The 18,060-nt window shown below is 37.9% G+C and overlaps 2 protein-coding genes across 2 annotated transcripts in view; one reads left to right on the top strand and one right to left on the bottom strand.

The window, feature by feature from the left end:
• Nucleotides 1–18,060, top strand: part of LOC150091646 (vitellogenin-6-like) — a 101,658-nt gene that overhangs the window by 20,163 nt on the left and 63,435 nt on the right. The gene's annotated exons all lie outside the window — the stretch shown is intronic.
• LOC150091647 (vitellogenin-3-like) overlaps nucleotides 6,443–18,060 on the bottom strand; it is a 42,045-nt gene continuing 30,427 nt past the window's right edge. Inside the window, exons 18-28 of the mRNA XM_090369147.1 lie at nucleotides 17,100–17,313; nucleotides 15,746–16,037; nucleotides 14,145–14,357; nucleotides 13,630–14,034; nucleotides 12,178–12,318; nucleotides 11,202–11,390; nucleotides 10,784–11,078; nucleotides 10,284–10,441; nucleotides 9,920–10,171; nucleotides 9,504–9,741; nucleotides 6,443–6,735 (exon numbers count right to left, since the gene is read on the bottom strand). Of these exons, the coding sequence (XP_090225273.1) occupies nucleotides 6,443–6,735; nucleotides 9,504–9,741; nucleotides 9,920–10,171; nucleotides 10,284–10,441; nucleotides 10,784–11,078; nucleotides 11,202–11,390; nucleotides 12,178–12,318; nucleotides 13,630–14,034; nucleotides 14,145–14,357; nucleotides 15,746–16,037; nucleotides 17,100–17,313 (2,690 nt within the window). The remainder of the gene's footprint in view (nucleotides 6,736–9,503; nucleotides 9,742–9,919; nucleotides 10,172–10,283; nucleotides 10,442–10,783; nucleotides 11,079–11,201; nucleotides 11,391–12,177; nucleotides 12,319–13,629; nucleotides 14,035–14,144; nucleotides 14,358–15,745; nucleotides 16,038–17,099; nucleotides 17,314–18,060) is intronic.

The following is an 18,060-nucleotide window of genomic DNA, read 5'->3' as shown; positions in this document are numbered from 1 at the left end:
GGGATCCCTGGATCCCTTATAAATATGCGCACTGTGACTGAAAGCTGCTCGTCTTTGTTTTCAACGCAATTCATATGATGTACGTAGATACGATATACTGAAGCCTCATGCACTTAGTTGCCTAAAGATCAGTACCGAAGCTGAATGACAGGAGTTGTTTTGATACATGTTAGGTTGAGATTATAGATTGTTTTGAAATGTGTTAACTGAATACGAAGAAATGCAATCTCTTAAGACAGATATGAAGATTTTTACTTCTTTTGTGGCCATAAAAAATTTCTGCTTTCAGAAGTGGCCCATTGGACAACTTGGATTTGCTCAGATGAGCAATACACAGTAACGACACGCAACAGTATTGCGTACGTAACGTTTCCTCTTTGATGATTAATATTTGAAGATTGAGATGGTGGTAGGCTGCGCCATGCCTTCTTTGGTTATTGCACCACTGAAACGAAATTGGTTGCGCACACTCTTCCAAGTAATGTCTCTCTGTCAAATCCCTAAGTTGAAATGTTTCCGATTGCTACGAGAGCAAATATTTTTCTCAAACTTTGACCTCTTTCCTTTCCCCACAACCATATATGGCGAACGAATAAAAACGAAAATATGACAAGGAGACAAATTACGTTCTGGAAATACCAGTAATTCAATATCAGCGCTTTTACAAGGTTATTCTACGGTTGATCCCTTTCGTAATTATAGTTTGTATTACATTGAAATAGTTTGATCGCCTATGCTTTTTGCTTATTTTTTTCCCAATGTTTTTGCACGTGATAAAAGAAGAAGTGCCTTGGTTTGAATCAGTTCATCTGATTACCGGAGATGCTTGTTACATTGCTCACTGTCTGAAATATGGTTTAGTATCTGAGACGATCATGAAAAGCTCATTCAGTTATATCTCATTTATTAAATACCACTTTTGTCATTAACCTGAAAATCATATAAACGAAGTTCCACTATATTTATAAGGTGAAATCCAGATGTCGCTGGCGCACTTTGGCCAAAATTGCTCATGGACCACAAAATCTCTAAAAAAGAAACAAACAAACAAAAGAAATCAGATACTGCAAATTGAACTCGAAGATTATTGTAACGCCATAATTGATTAAACTGATGGGAGAAAATTACCTTATAATGTCTATGTTGTTTGTTTGTTTGGGGATTTATTAGGCGCATCACCATTTGTGGCCACATTTATGTTTTCGTTCATTTTAACGAGAATCATGTATTTCGCGTAGATACAATTTTTGAAAGATTTATTAAAATTTTGAAGCGCATTCTAAGTTCAATTTTAGAAAAATTTTAAACAACTGAAAAAGTAAATTATTTATAAAATTTTAATATGGTTAGGGAAGGACGTTACGTGGTTTCTATCCATTTAGCAATCCATTTAGGTCTGAGCGTCCGTCAGGAGGTATCGGTCAGCAGCAAGGTCTGATGATGGGTGTCGGCAAGTTACCTGAAACGTTACTCATTGTATATTAATAAAATAAAATACAATATATTAAAACTCCACGTGGTAATTTAGATACATTATAATTTATAAAATTTTATTTTAGAAATAAATATTGGTCTAAATTTTCAATTATTAAAAAAAAATTTAAAAATAGAAATAATCAACTTGGGTATTGATTATTTCTAGTGTTTTAGCAAAATTATGCAACTTTTTTCTTTTTTTTTTATTTTTTATAAATGTAAAATACAGTAGTCTCTTGGTTATCCGGGGGAGGATTGTAAAAAACGCTTGAATTTCTCAGAAACCACCCCCACCTGTGCTTTCACCAACTAGTTCACTCACGTGTGTTTAATTTACGCCCGTTTTTACTGGTTTATTTACATCATGACTGTGGATATTCCAACCGGGAATCGATTTAAAATTTTCTTCTATATTGTGCACAGTAACCTTGGTTACCGTTCGTGCAGAGACCTGGCCTGGCAAGCCTCCTGTGACACACTGTCAATTAAGACCAACGCAGGTTCTTTGGTTAGAGAAAACTCCACCTTCGTTGTCCCCAACCGCTGCACCCATACATGGAAGATTTGGTTTGGTAAGCTCTCTAGAAAGAGTTGGTTGAAGAGCTCTAAAACCCATGTAAAGCAACTCACTTCTTGTAATCCCTGTTCTGTCAGGTGATGACAGTCTGATTGGGAACCTTGGCCCAGTAGATACGAAGAGTATTGTTTTCATCGCGGTACACCATTCTTAAAAGTTTCTGGAACTGAATGAAGCTATTACCCTTTTCCTTCTTCGATCAGATTCTTTCTCTCTCACTATCTTTTTCACTCTCACTGAAAAAGATAGTGAGTTCGTTTTTCACAATAATCTCAGGAGTGTTTTGCCAATAAAACGGCTGAATAGGAATTCCTGGTTATACCAACTAATGTTGACACAATACGGCTAACAGAAACGTGGTGCCACCTGGAAACTGAGGATGACAAGTTCCATTATGGTGTGTATAATGTATTTAGGAAGGATAGGGAAGATAGAAGGGTCACGTGATGGGATCATGCTTCTTATCAAAAGCTACCTGACCGCGAAAACAGCTTTTGCTGAGTCACAAGTTACACCTCCAAGTGTAGAATCTGTGTGGTGCGAGTTAGTTGGAAGCAAAGCTATAATGAGATTGGGAGAAATCTACAGGCCCTACGTGCAAGTTAAATGAGTATGCATTTGTAACAACATGTTAGAGAAAATGCTATGGGCGGGAATGTTCTTGAACTCGTTACTCATGAATCAGTTGGCATCACAGGACTTACAGTACAGGACCATTGGCAAGTAGTGATTACGCAGTGGTTAGTTGGAAGATGAAGAAAGATACTGCAGTAGTTAAAGGTAAAAGCAAGGATTTTGATTTCATAAAAGGAGACTATGACAGTTTAAAGCTCTAAATGGCATCTGTTAATTGGACAGATTGCAGAGGGAGGGCAAATATATTAGAATCATGGAATACCTTTAAGCAATAGTCACAGAAACCGTGAACGCGTATGTCCCCTTAAGAAAATATAGCAGGAGGATACCAAGTAAGTATGTTTTTGGATAGGGCGGCTCCTAGAACTTTCAACTCCGCATGAGGATACCAAGATGGATGAATAGAGCATGTAAGAACAGCAGACGAAAGAATAGATGAAGAATGGATGAATGCACAGATGAAATAATAAAAGTGGCCAATCTGATAATAGAAAAAGATAGCACGGAAAAGTTACAAAACGAGTAAAAGTCAGATGGCAACAGCAGCTGCAAGTTGATCTGAAATAGTAAGACAGATAACGTTAAGGAGGCAAAGGCTGGGTGTAAGAACCACCAGCTAAGAGAGCAAAGAAAGGAGAAGATATGGAGTTTTCACGCATGTGAATACAAAGAAGAAGAAAACGAATCAGATAGATCCTTGTTTACTGGATGTGGGACGGTCTTAGATAACCCAGCTGATGTTGCTGATGAATTGAATAGGTTTTTGCATCACTCTTTACTGACGAAAACCCTTCATGCTGAGGAGAGGCTGTGTGAGTCATGTTGTTGTTATTGGGTTTTTAGGAGCATCAGCGACTAAGGCCATGTTGCTCCATGTATATTGCCTGCAAATTGAGTGTGTTCTGAGGCAGATTTTCTGTTTGCTGGACGAAAAACCCGAATTTCCGGAAGGAAAAAACCATGCTGCCCTAGCCTGAGACCGACTAACTCAGCCACGTTGTGAAAAAGAGTCATATAAATTCCTCCCGTCATCGATGGGATCCGAACTCCGGTCTTTTCCACCCGGTGTGGGGAGGACAGAAATGCTACCAACTGTTGTGCTACCAACCAATATATAAAGGCGGTTCTAAGAGTGAAGTCGGTAACTACAGACCCGGTTAGTGTAATCCAGGGAATTTAGATAGAAATGGCGTTCTGAAGGAAGGACACATAACATGGTTAAGAGAAAAGCATGTTTAACTAATCTGGTAAGCTATTTTGACACAGTTACTCATGAGCTAGATGTAGGAAACAATTTCGGCATAATTTATTTGGATTTTAGCAAAGCATTTGACTCAGTCCCTCATGGGAAGCTACTGTATAAGCTGGAACATGTTGGGATTACTGGAAAGTAAAGAACTTAAGGTGAATTTCAGGGTGGCTGCAGGGCAGAAAGCAGAACTTGTGATTAACGGATATTTTTCAGATTGGTATAACGTCTGAAGTGGAGTCCCTCAAGCATCAGTTCTTGGACTACAATTGTTTCTGATTTTCATAAACAACATCGAAGTGTAAAGGGCGTGATATCAAAATTTTGCAGACGACGTAAAGATGACCTCGTGGGTAGCACAGTTGGTAGGATTGCCGTCCTCCCCACACCGGGTGGAAAAGGCCTGAGTTCAAATCCCATCGATGACGGAAGGAATTTTTATGGGTCTTCCAGCAAACAGAAAATCGGCCTCAGAACACACGCAATTTACAGACATTATATACGGAGCAACATGGCCTTAGTTGCCGATGCTCCTAAAACCCAACTACAACCAACCAACCGACGTAAAGATTGGAAAAGTGGTTAATGATCAGTGCCAAGCAGCTTTTCTTCAAGATGACTTGAACAGTCTTCAGAAACGGTCAGAAAAGTGGAAGCTATGTCTAAATGAAGAAAAATTCAAATATACTTGTTGGGGTTGAATTTAAAATAGTAGAGGAAGAAAGGGACACGGCAGTTACGATACAGGCAGATAGGAAGTTTTCTAATCGGTGTAAATAAACAGCGGCCAGGAAAGCCCATGGTGTCCTATTAATGATATATCGAACAATCTCCGGTAGAGATAGGGAGGTTATGATCTAATTGTATAAAGGCATTTGTAATACTGCATTTTAAACAGTGTCCAAGTATGTAAACCTCATCTGAAAAAAGACATTGCGCTTCTTGAAAGGATCCAAAGGGGGTAAACTAGCATGATGAGATCGGCAAAAGGGCGCCATCGTACGAGAATAGAAGAACTTTGCAACGTGGCACACGAGAAAATCCAACGTCCAGCTCATGGAGTGAATTTGTCAAAATAACTAATCAGGTTTTTGGTATGCACAGCAAAGGTCAGCTAACAGATTTAATGGAGTGCTGAGAGACGTATCCACCTGCACTGGCACAGAGATAGCATTAAAAAAATGGCAATTAAGTGTTTCTTACTCCTAAGAAAATCCGCGAGGGTAGCACTGGATTTAATAACTATAGGCTCCCACCATGTTGAAAACAGCTTGGTTCGAATCCCACTAATGACGAGAGTCACCTTCTCTGATAAGCTTTTTAGATTCCGTGACCGAGTTAGTGGGTGTCAGACGCTGATAGAAAAGGTCGACCCCCCCCACCCCCGGAAACTAGGGTTTAATCAGGCAAATTGATCAGAAACACAAAATTTATATTCTCGGTAGCCCTAATATGACACTTTTTTTTATTCCTAAGAATTTTTAAGGTTTGTATTAAACTATTTTCTATAAAACACAAAATTCCCGTATATTAAATTAATAGAAATATTAATCAGAGTAGTATAAATTAACAATTTAACTTAGTGTGAAGATCATTTAACTGGATTGACATAATATATTGCACCAAAGTGATACTTAGTGGCAAGTGCTTCTATATTTCACTTTTTTTTAAATTAAATATTATAATAATTTATGTTATTACTACAGCAGTAATTAAAAAAGTAAAATATAGAAATGTAGCGTTTTCAGACCACAAAAAGCTTCGCGAGGAAGAATTTTAAGGATTATTTTTCTAAGATGGGGGTTAATTACGTTCAATTTATGGTTAATGTATACCAGGTTGTTTGTGCAAGAAGGATGAATTGCGTGGTGTTCGAAATCAGGAAACGTAACACTGTGCCCTGTGTATCTTGAAGTAAATTTGATTTATCAGATAAATCCCGACAAGCCACCCTGGTTTCGTAGCAAAAGAAGTCGGCAGCTTATGGACATAGTAATACGAGCTTAAGTCTAGTTTTTTGCGTGTTATGCAAGTGTCTGGCTGTTTTGATCAGAATTAATGTCTGCGTGGTATAATTGCATTAAACAAACCGCTGACTAAGATTAAGTGGATTAATTCGTATATAAATAAGTTTTAGTCTAAAATAACTACGCGTCTCCGTTCTTGGTTGTATCCAGCACGACAGCCATTTAAGACTGCTATCAGGGTGAGTTATGCTAAAGACCTCAATGGAGGTATCGCGTTACTAAAAGCTGTCAGATTTTTTAAATAACTTTTTTTCTTATTCAGAAAGAAGTATTTGTTATCAGCTTTTTAAATGTCATTAGTTAACCGAATGAGATGCAGTGAAGATGTATGGTCTCTTTAAGCAATATGATGGTACCGATTGGTTTCAAGTGGAACGTTTTAAATAGCTAATAAATACTGCAAAGATGGGTGAAATACACACACATTCCTTTTATTTTATTTATCAAATACATTACAATTCTACAGAGATGATAGCTCTAAGGACGGAAGCATCCTTTGGGAGCGAACACCTTTTTCCAGGCCATCGGAGTGCCACCAATTGGTCTCGTGGGATCATGGAAGAGGTCCATACTCATCTGTTCTGTTAGAGCTCGGCCACGTGGAAGGCATCGGAAGCCAATGTGCGTTTCAACCTGACCTCCGCTGACACAGCCAGGGGCACACGAGGGCATGGGATGGACGCTGAAGCACACCGTGTTGCTTTCTTCGTATTGGAGAGTTTTGTTGATGGTACATGACTTGTCGAAGTATACCCCACTTTCGTATGCACCTGAAGCAAAACAAAGTAAAAATGAATTACGATGCAAATGTTAAAGCACCAAAATATGTATTAAAAATTGAAAATTTTCCCAACGTTCCAGGAATGACACTAAATTAAAAAATAATATATTTGATACATCGTTGCCACGTTTCTGAAATGCACTGAAGATGCATTTCTGAAAAGTAGCGAGCCCACTTTACTTTCCATCAATAAATAATTTTTTTTTGTTCAATTTTGAAGGTTTACTGTTAAAAATATCACTACTGGGATTATTGAGACAAGCATCAAAAATACCTACATTATTATTTTTTTTCTAAAAAATTGTTCTGCTCACTTAGAGATTGATACTTAAAAGCAGAAATCGTAATATGATATAGCAGCATAAGAAACAGCCTTTCAAAACAGATTTCTGTTCCTTCTTGGCTTTTGTTTCAATCAGTGTTCTATCTTTTGTACAGTCAATAAAGATTATTATTATTATTATTAATCTTTTCCTTCTCCTTATGAGTTTTTTTTTTTTTTTTTTTTTTGTCCGCGACGGGTACTGGTACCAGGTGCGTGGGGTGGTTGTTATGTCCGATTACTATTATTGGTCGAAGAACTCTCTGACGATCCTACAAGTGTTCAGGATAGTTATTGTTATTTGGTTTTTAGGAGCATTAGCAACTAAGGCCATATTGCTCCGGGGATATGCGGTGGTCATTCCCTGACCTTTCCGCATCCTCCGTATTTAGTGGTCACGGGCTCGAACCCCGGTCTAATCAAGAAGCGTGTGCTACGCACTGCTGCTCCTTCCCACCCGGCTACGGAGGCGCCATTCAGGATGGAATTCCATGTAAGTGTTCTCTCCGAAGTCCATGTCTGCTAGGTTCCTATGGAGGCTCTTTGGCACCATGCCGGTGGCTGACACGGTGATCCATATTTCACGTCTCTTTGACTTCCTCTCTAAGGTCTGTACTTTTTAATCTCTCTTCCTCTTAGGTTTTCTGGAGCTGCTTGTGTTGGGCACTGCTATGTCGATCAGATAGGTAGCCTTTTTCTTCTTGTCAGTGAAGGTTAGGTCCGGTCTATTGTGCAGGATTATCTTCACCGTCCTTATGGAGCGATCCAAATACAGTGTGTTTGTAGGGATCTGTAGTATGGCCTGAGGTTTGTACTTGTAATAAACTGGTATTTCTTCGCTAGTTTCTGATGTATTATCCTGGCGATCTGGTCTGGTCTGTGAGTGTATCCCGTCTGGGTGATCATCCTACACCCTGTGGTGATGTGCTGGATTGTTTCTGGGGCAAGGCGGCATCGTTGACACGTGCCGTCTGTTACTCCTTGGTCTTTGGCGATGTATTTTCTGTAATTCCTGATGTTCATTACCTGGTCTTGGATTGCGAATGCAAATGCTTAGGTCTTGGGAAAGAGCGTCCAGCTGGTGGAATATGCATTGGAAGCCTTTTTGTCTATGTAGTCTTGTTGGAAGGCACTGTAGTGTCTTCTTTGCCCATCTTTCTATCTTCATTCCTTCTGTCTAGGTGGGTGGGCGCTCCTGGATGTTGAACTAGGTATGCCGCTTATCTGTCTTCCCTAAGCCTTGTAGATTGGAGCTGTGTATCTCCGCAAATACCAGATTTATCCACAATTTATCAAATTACAGTATTTATTAATGGGAAAATCGAAGCAGAAAACTTGTTTGTATTTGTTGGCATCGTGGTGAATGTGTAGAACTACATGCTTTGAATTTTTGTCTATTAATTACATGCACGAAATCGTTGCTATTTCAATAAAAATAATTTAAATTAATCAAAGGACAAGTATTTATTAATTTTGTTTCAATCTTTTTTTTTTTTTTTATTTAGGTTCGTACGATCTAATGTAATGAACCGACATACCGATCGACCAAACATCACCATGTGACAGTTTGCAGTTATATTTTAGACACATCATCTTAGATGAAAAAGAAAAGAATATTGCACTTATAATAAAATAAACTGGAAGTATTTTTTAATACATTTACTGACCAAAAAATTAGAGACGTTCATTCAATATCTAGTAGGGTCACCTTTCCTGAATTACAGCCTGTACACGTAGTGGCATGGATTCCAATAGGTATCCGAGAGAGAGTCTAGCTCTACAGTTGGCCATTCTTTCATCAAGATATTTGTCAGTTGCCGTATCGTGGTCGCTGGAGAACTGCGAAGCCGAACTGCCGTTTCCAACGTAGCCCAGATATTCTAAATTGGATTCACGAGGTCTGAAAAATTAGGCAGCTAGGGTAGATGTTGGAAATCTTGAGAATATTCCTCGAATCATTCAGGTACAATTTTTGCACAGTGGATAATTGAATTGTGTCTTAAAAAACCATCGCAAACCAGGTAAAAACGAAGCATTGAAGAGTGAAGTTCATCCAATACGACAGAAAGATATTCATTAGAGGTAACATGACCTTCTAACGGCATGAGCGGACCTAATTTGTACCAACAGAGCCTACCTCGTACCATTACTACCTCTAGCAAGTTGGGAGCTGGATACAAGACAGTCTGGATCTTTGCCTAAGTTTAATCTCTTTTCTAAAAAGAGGCCTACTGCCTTCTCCATTATAGGATCAACTAATAAGCCCCAGAAAAGCGTACAGGATTATCTAATACCAAGAAACATGTGATCATACCATGTGAGAATTTGCGTTTGTATAACGTACGTTTAATTATCTGTTGACGCTAAATGTAAAAGATTTCTAATTTTTGACTAAAGTGTAAGTATAGCCACTCTTTATATATTAGCTGACTTACTAGGGGATCGATATTTCTTGTAGGCATCAGCGTAACTTTGTCCACCAGGACAAACCTTCTGGTAACCGTAGTGTGAGTCGCTTGAAGCTGCACAACCCATTCCACTTAGAATGTAGCTGTGGGCGAAGGCAAGACTGTCCTCATATAGACAATTATCTGGGCTCACAAATTCTTGAATGTCTTCTCCATCATAGTCTCCACACAGCCCGCAGATTCTTCCTTGGTACGCCGACGACACCTGTAGGATATAATAGGGAAAAGTTGAGTTATAAAAAATAAAAAAAATCGTAAATAACTTCATCCTTACAATATGTCATTACTCAATCGAATTAACAATTTTAACTTTTTCAGTAATTTCAATAAAGTTTACTGTCACTGTAAAATGGAGATAGCAATGATTTTAATCAACATCTTACCACTACTTTAACGTTTCTTCCATCATATACCACTCTGACTCGTTCTTGTGGCAGATCCAAATACAATATTTTCGGTGCAGATTCAGGATCGTACAATACTGCAGTGATAATAACGTCACCACCCTTCTGGATCATCAAAGGATTTTCTGGCCACAGTGGCTTTTGCTGGTTATTAATGGTAAGGTGATATTCAGCTTCGTCTCTGATAGGAGTAAGTTCGATGACGTAATCGCCGATGATGATCTTTACATCCTGTATAAAATCGAATGATTTTCATTACGAAACTTACCACGTTACAAATTATAAATTGTCGCAAGAATAAAAAAATCTTTATTAAACTAAGGTGTTCAAAATACCGAAATACCTTTTTCTTTGAAACTGTATCCAACTGGCGAGCCAAAACTGCAAATAGTGGGGTTTCCGAGCAATCCATAGCTATTACCTCCTCACACGTGTGATCGGGAAGTTCATAGGTAACGTTATCAAAAGTTCTGACGTAGTCTTCCATGATGTTACATTCATCTGTTAAAGATAGAGTCAATCATAAGCAACAGTTTGGTCTACGTTGCACCAGCTTAAGTTTTGAACAATTGTTCTGTTATTTGAAATTATTTTTTAACTATACAAAAATAAGCACACATCTATAGAAAATTAAGGCAGATCTTTATGAATGTTCGTTGCCCAGCAACTTGGAAACATGATTTTTACTGCAATCACGAAAAAGAAGCCTTTCCCCCCCTCCAGCTACCATTAAAACAACAGCTATAAATTAAATTACAATTAGAAATAGGTATTCATAGTTTATTTGGGTTGGGGTGGCGAACTCAAAAATGTTATAAAGAAAAGATTGCAGACATGACTTACCCTTGGCAATAGGACCAAACCAATCTTCCCAGTAAATTTCGCTATAATCTTGTAGAGCAGAAGGGGGATACATGTGTGGGGTGTACAACTTCTTGAAGAAGACGTTTTCTCTAGGTTTATATATGTACACATTGGTAAGGGGTATATCAGGAACATTTGTTATGTATTCAATCTTCACGTGAGTTCTTCCTTCGGGATTATAAGCACTGACATCGTCAAATTCCAGGTTGGGATAGAAATAAGTTTTAGCAGCATACATCAGTTTATTAGTGACATTCCACAGTACAGGATGTGCCTATTGAATAGGAGGAAACACGGACCAAAGTTAGACTACATACATTTGTCTCGTAAGACCAGAGTTACTATTACATCAGCAATAAATGTTAATATAAATTTAAAAATTTTATATAAGACTTACAGAGCGAGTAGTAATGTTGAAAGCAATTCTGTTAAGCAGAGATTCTTCATCAATTGCCAAATCACAGGCGTAGCTCTGAGATTTTCCTTCACTGCGATCCACTTGACATTGTTTGTGGTACCAAGAAAGAAACTTTTTACCTCTTATAGGATCTTGGCTTGTTCCTGGCAGCAGCCGGTCCAACGTACCCTAAAGAAAACAATTATCACGAAATGCTTTAAGTTATGCTGCACTACAAAAAACAGACTGAAGTCAGATCTGCTAATCTAAATGATTACAATTGTACAGTGGTATTTGATCTGGGGAATACTTAACAAGTTTCATATATTTGTTCCCGATAAATTAGAACTAAAGACTATTCTTCATTGTACGGGCATGGTTGAAGCTATAGAGCAAATATATGATTTAAGTGGAAAGGAGGGCTAAATGATCCAACAATAATCAAAATTTCAGCTGCCAATCAGCCACAAAACTTGGAAAACGGAGAAAGAAAATTCGTTTTCTATACTAGCTGGTTCTAAGGAGAGAGTCCATGGAGAAGAAGAACTCGTATTCATCAATTTTAATTACTCATTCTTCTTGAGAGTGGATGGATTAATGTCGACATCGACGAGCTCTATGAACAGTTCTATCAGAGTGAGAAGATCAAATATATATATATACATTATACGATTAGATTAGTAAGAAAGTTCAGGATGAATTCCAAAGACAAATAAAATATTCGCTGAACTCAGAGGTTCTTGACAGCAGGAAAAGGTGTAGGGAAGGGGAGGCTGGAATTGGAGTTCGGAACCTCTACGGGGAAAGGAGCCTGTTTGGTGAAGTTATTTTCCCCAGGACCTTGCTGGCTCTCAAAGCCCCTGCTCGTCGATAAGCTAGTTAATGCCGTTGTCAATGTTTTGTAGTGTTCACGTTGCTAGACAGAATGACAATAATATAATACTTTAAATAAAATTATTCAAATATCAGTACCAACCTTTATCTCAATTTCAGGGTTGTAGTCACATTTTGGACCCAAGTTCACTTCTCCTCGGAAATAGCCTTTACCATGGAACACTGGTGGATAATAGAATCCATTTGGCATCTCTGGGTAATGAATAAGTACAGCGGCACACATCTATTAAAAAAATAATAAGAAAAACTTTTAGATTTTCAAATATACAAATTGTAAAACGGAATTTTCAGATAAAAAGATTAACAATTTTTGTCTCGAAACGAACACTTGATTTAAGAAAACTTTAGAGAAAAGTCATTTTGGTAAACAAATGTTGAATCAATTTTATTTTATTTATAAATAGTTAATGAAAATAATAATTACGGATTTTAAATAAATAAATTATAAATGAAATTTTAATTAAAAATTATCTTTTATACAATTAAACTTTTATACATTTAACGTATGACCTGCAGTGAGGTGAAGAGTTAGATACGAGCTATGTTAGCTCGTGCTATGTATAGAAAACAAAAGAGACCTTCCTCAGAGAATCTTCAAACACCAGAAATTGCATCTCGTGGTGTTAGGATAATCTTCAAGTTATACTTAAACAAATACATCATTACTAATATACTACAGATTTAACGTTCCTTCTGCCTTCTTTCTTTGATTTACGGTTTCTTCATTATGTTTAATGTATTCTTATTAAAATCTTTATTGCACCCCAATAATACGACCCTTTCTGGCCAATAGCCAGGAGTTTTACATCGTAAACTAAATAAGGCTAGAGGGCGCACATCGAGATCCTAAGTCTCTAGGTTTCTGGAATTATTTGTCAAAATATTACAAATTACTACTACAAAGAATAAAGATAAAATTGGAGGAAATTTATAAGAAAGGTAACCGCGATGGCACTTTTCAACATTCTGTAATTTGTTTTTCGTTAATTAATTAATCATTCAATTTTAATTCGTTTATTTATATTAAACCTGCGTGTCATGATTTAGTTTAATGTTAATTTGCATATTTGCACTTGGTTTTAACCTGTTGATGCAAAGGTTGGCTTGGTACGCAAGGAGAAGGTCAGCGCAGCAGTACTGTGGTTATAATCACAATCCTCCCCCACACGGGGTAGTAAAGCCCCGAGTTCCAATACCCTCAATGACGCTAGGAACTTTTATGAGCTTTTTTTCACTCTGTAGCTGAGTTAGTCGGTCTCAGGCGTAGACAGTAAGGTCGCCCCCACCGGGAACTCGGGAATTTTTTTCAGCAAAACAGCCAGATAGATCAGAGAACATATGCAATCAACATACATATTAATATCATAGTTTACATCAATGCCAAAGACAAAGATACGCAGGAGCAGGAGTCGTGTACTTTACCGAGTATAGCCTTAAAAAGACAGCAGGAATTTGCAACATGGTTTAGTGTTTTTTTTTTTTTGTGCTCAAATAACAACATTATTTAGCGAAAAAGAAAAAAAAGTACACTTACTTCTGAGTTTCCTGGTCCATATGATTGTTGTTTGTCTTGTCTAATAACCAGTTGTACCTGGTGGTCCCTACCACTGTATGTACCTCCGTAGGTCACTGCTACTTCAAACACTGGGCGTTGATCAAGTTCTACTTTTGTTAAAACAGTACCAAACAGATGCGGTTTCTCTTGCGATTTGGTCTTCCATTCCGATTCGTGGTACTTCGCCGCTCCATATTTAGATGGCCTGTGATCATCATCGAAACCCTGAGGACCAACGCTCCAAGCTTGTATTGGTGCCTTTTCGTAGAATTTTGTCCACAGCATCTTAGAGTATGCATCGAGTTCCTCTCCAAATTTACTTGGATAATTTCCGGGACCAGAACCTGGACTAGGTGACCAGTCGAAGACAGACCTGAACGTCACCTAGAAAAGTAAAGAAATTAAATGGGAACAGAAATTAGAACGTTGATCAGATTATTATTTTTTTTTAATTCCAGTCATCACAATTTTTTTTCCTATGTTTGAATCCTTACCTTAGATGCTGGACGCGTTCGATCGACATCCAGAACTGATACAACTTCTCGTTGCTGCCAGTCAGGATTTTGGATTACTTCCAATAGAGTTGGAATTAAATCTTTCCAACTGTCAACGTCATCCCAGATTGGAATATCAGACCAGATATTGTCCGTGGATATTTGGGTGTGGATTCCAACGCCAAGCAAATCGTGACCAATTTTGATTTCGTGCTGTGGGAATCAAAAGTAATACACAAAAATATTAGACAAAAATAGTACAGATAAAAAAAAAAATGAAATCTTTATTCAAATGTAAACTTCAGTTTATAAAATTACCACCATTCTAATTTCAGGTTTTACTGTTGTTTATTTTATAACAGCAGTGGAGAATCCTTGTAGTTTTAAAAAGATCACTTGTCTTTTCCATCGCAAAGTTGCGATTTAAAATAGCATAATTTTATATTAAAAAAATTAAGTCTTGTTATTTTCAGTTTGAATGATTTATAAATTCGTTTTTGTTATTTTAAATTAGAAAATACATCAGGGAGAGTAGGGAGGCGCTGCATGACTGTGATTTTTTTTTTTTTTTTTTTTGGGCAGCTAAGATTCTGCTGACATTCCATCGCTGTATAACTGAGTGCATTGTCATGGTGCAGCAGAATCCAGAGGTCGTCTTCGCCTCACATTCTCACGGAAACGTGTCAAAACCTCAATGTAGTAAGCAGCAATGATGTCACAAATTCGTGGTACACTATGCCCTCAACTTCGAAAAAACAAAAAGGATCAGTGTGACTTTGACATTGGATTTTGTTGCACGAGACTTCTTGGGTCGTGGGGACATTTTTGTGTGCTATTCGGATAATTCCGCCTTGGTCTCGGGGTCGTAGGCGAACACCCAACTCTTAACTCCAGTCACCACTTTTCTTAGTGAAACTCGGATCCTGAGTAAATTTTTCGAACAAATCACCATAGAATTTCCGTTAATCATATTTAGCATTTACGGGCATGAACCCGGTCCACTCAAAGAGCTTATGCTACTGCACTCGCGCTCTTGACCACTCGGCTATCTCAGGCCTAATCACCTGCAATGGCTTTCCTTCAGTCAATTTGATCGCCCGACAGCGAGTATGGAATAAACTTTGCACACGAAACGCATCCCAACTTCGTGAACAATCTCAACAACATTCGCCTATCATTTCGCACGAGTTTCTTCACTCGTTTCTTGTCCATTTTTAAACCAATTAAACCACTTGTAAATTGTTGTTTTCTTTAAAGCATCGTCTCAATAAACTTTCTGTAATACTTGCAGCTTTCTTTAGCACGTTTTCCAAGTTTAAAGAACTTGATGTTAACACGCTGTTCAAACTGAGACATTCCGCAATCAAACAGTTGTGACATACGAGTGAAGAGGTTGGGCCAGTTCCGACTAGGTATACATGCTCACTAAGGTCAACGTCAACGCCTCACGAAACCTTACGACCGTAGCGCAAACAATTCAAATACCAGCGTGCGATTCCGGTAACTTTTTGAATGTACTATGTAATTATCAGACAGGAAAAAAAGAGAAGAAAATAGAAAGATGGATATTAGATTAGTTCCATTCGAGTAAAAGTTCCTACCTGATAAGGTACTGGCAGTGACGTGATTGGCACGATGGTCTCTGGAATGTAGCTGATAGGTCTATCTGGATCTGTGCTTGCAATAAACAGGATTGGTTCTGTGGTATGATAAAGAACGTTGTGAGGTACTGTTGGCTGCACTTCCAGTTCCAGAGCACCTTCACCCCAGTCAAATGATGCACGAATCTTCATCGGCAAAGACACCTGATAAATTTTTTTCACGGCTGCACCATAACTCTTTCTCCACAAGGGTGTAGCCAAATTAGCTGACACGTGAGAACTGTAGTGAAGGCTATAAGAAAAAAAATGCAGCATGTTAGTAAGAGGTATTGAAATATTAAGAAGTACACGTAGGTATTGGAACAGAGGTATTAAAATATTAAGAAGTACACTTGAAAATAAACAAAAGATAGTTAAATAGCAAGATAGGAAAGATTTCATAGGAGAAAAATGCGTTGAATTGCGTTATTACAAAGAATATCTTTATTGGTTGATCAGATTTATACACCGTTCACCTCATACCTGGGTTTGAATCCCCATCAACGGTGCAACGAATTTTTATGGACCCTTTTCCATAACGTGGTTGGGTTAGTTTGTCTTAGATGAGGGTTGCACGATCTTTATCTCCCGAAAACCGTCAAAAGGTTTTTCATCCAGCAAGCAAGCAAGAAACCACAGAATTCACATAGTTTATAGACACAATGCACTGACACCTCCTAGCATTGGTTGCTTTGGCGCTTAACGCATGTATAAAGAGAACGCAGAGCCATTCATATCTGTATTAATTAAAGAAAATTAATCGACTACTCAGTTGGTTGAAGAAATCTTTAATTTTAGTAAATTACTTTAAAAATTAAGCTTTTAAAAATATGGAACTTATTCGATTGTTCCAATATTGCAGCGATAGATAGTTTGTGTTGTTTTCGACATGTTAAGCTCAGGAGAGATGTCACCAGGTACTTTTGCTGGCGTCTTAGCAAAGCTGAGATGGGCTTGCTTCAAAAATGGTTAATTTTAATACATTCATCCCAGCTAAGAAAATGCGATCTAAATCTCCCTCAGATTCTAAAAGGGCGAACACCATAATGGGGCTTAGCACCAAATTAATCTCCAAAATGACAACTTAAATCTGATATAGGCAGTTAAGAGGTAAAACATTCTCAGTAGCCACAGGATTTCCTCTTGTACTTTTTCACGCCGAATGATAATGGTTTGGATTCGATTTACAGCCAAAGTTCAGGGATACTTTCAGTTTGGGATGAGGAATTTCAGGTGGCATATTGAAAACAACGTTGTGGTTAAAATAACATTAAAAACAGAAAATGTACTAAGTGACATAGGAAGTAATTTTTACCTGGGGTGAATATCTATTAAGGCTTTCATTCCTTTCGGAGTGGTACCAAATTCCAGGTCGTTTAGTTTAACTGAAAGAACTGTAGGATGTTCCATTTTCAAAAAAGTTGGTGGGCCATCGTGCAGTCCCACTTGCAAAACAGATGCCGGCATGAATATTTTGACGTAATGTCCGCTCACGCCCGTAATCATTCCAACACTCATCCATGCCCTACCTGTTGGAAGACATAAAAGTATAATGAAGTCTTATGTAAAACTGTACCATTTGAGATCTGTTCCTGGTAATTCTTATTAAAAATAAAAGCATCAGATTACACTTTGCTTTAGTACGAGAATATCTGATGGCTCGTATCTTTTCTTTTTAAATATAATCCAGAATGTCTTTCTGCGAGTTTTATTTTTGGAAGATACAGATAAATTCACTTGGCCCTGCATCATTAACCGATTTTAAAAACAAATAAATATCTTACAGAAAGTCTGGGTATCATTCAGCAGTATTTACGAGAATATCAACATTTAACTATGAACTTAATGAACAGTAAGGAAGAATAGGTGGCGAATATCATCTTGGTGAGCGCTGAACCATGCTTCTCGCAATTATGCTGTGGGTTGGTAAATGTGGTAAATGTGCAGGTCAAGGAAGCATGTCACATCATGTAAGTACTGTTGGAATAAGAGAGTAGTATGTGAGGGGTGTTGTACTGCTGAAAAACAGCGTTTGGAATATAGAAAGGGCAGAGGCACTGGTTTAGAATGGTTTCAATATAACGTCTTTCTGCCAACGTGCCATCAGTAACAACCAGAGGTGAACGGTTATTGTATTTAACTGTTGGCCCACTATGCCGTTCCTGATGCAGAGTGGATTACTTTTGGTTACGGCATGTCTTCAGATGTGCCTATCGCCTCCACTCTATCCCAAACAGAAACGTCACTTGTCACTAAAGACGACGAGACACTATACC

Source organism: Mastigoproctus giganteus, chromosome 1 (genome assembly GCF_048544385.1).
Source record: "Mastigoproctus giganteus isolate SK-2022 chromosome 1, ASM4854438v1, whole genome shotgun sequence".
Taxonomy (NCBI): Eukaryota; Metazoa; Arthropoda; class Arachnida; order Uropygi; family Thelyphonidae; genus Mastigoproctus; species Mastigoproctus giganteus.
The sequence above is the reverse complement of the archived record's forward strand: the minus strand, read 5'-3'. Positions and strand labels throughout refer to the sequence as shown.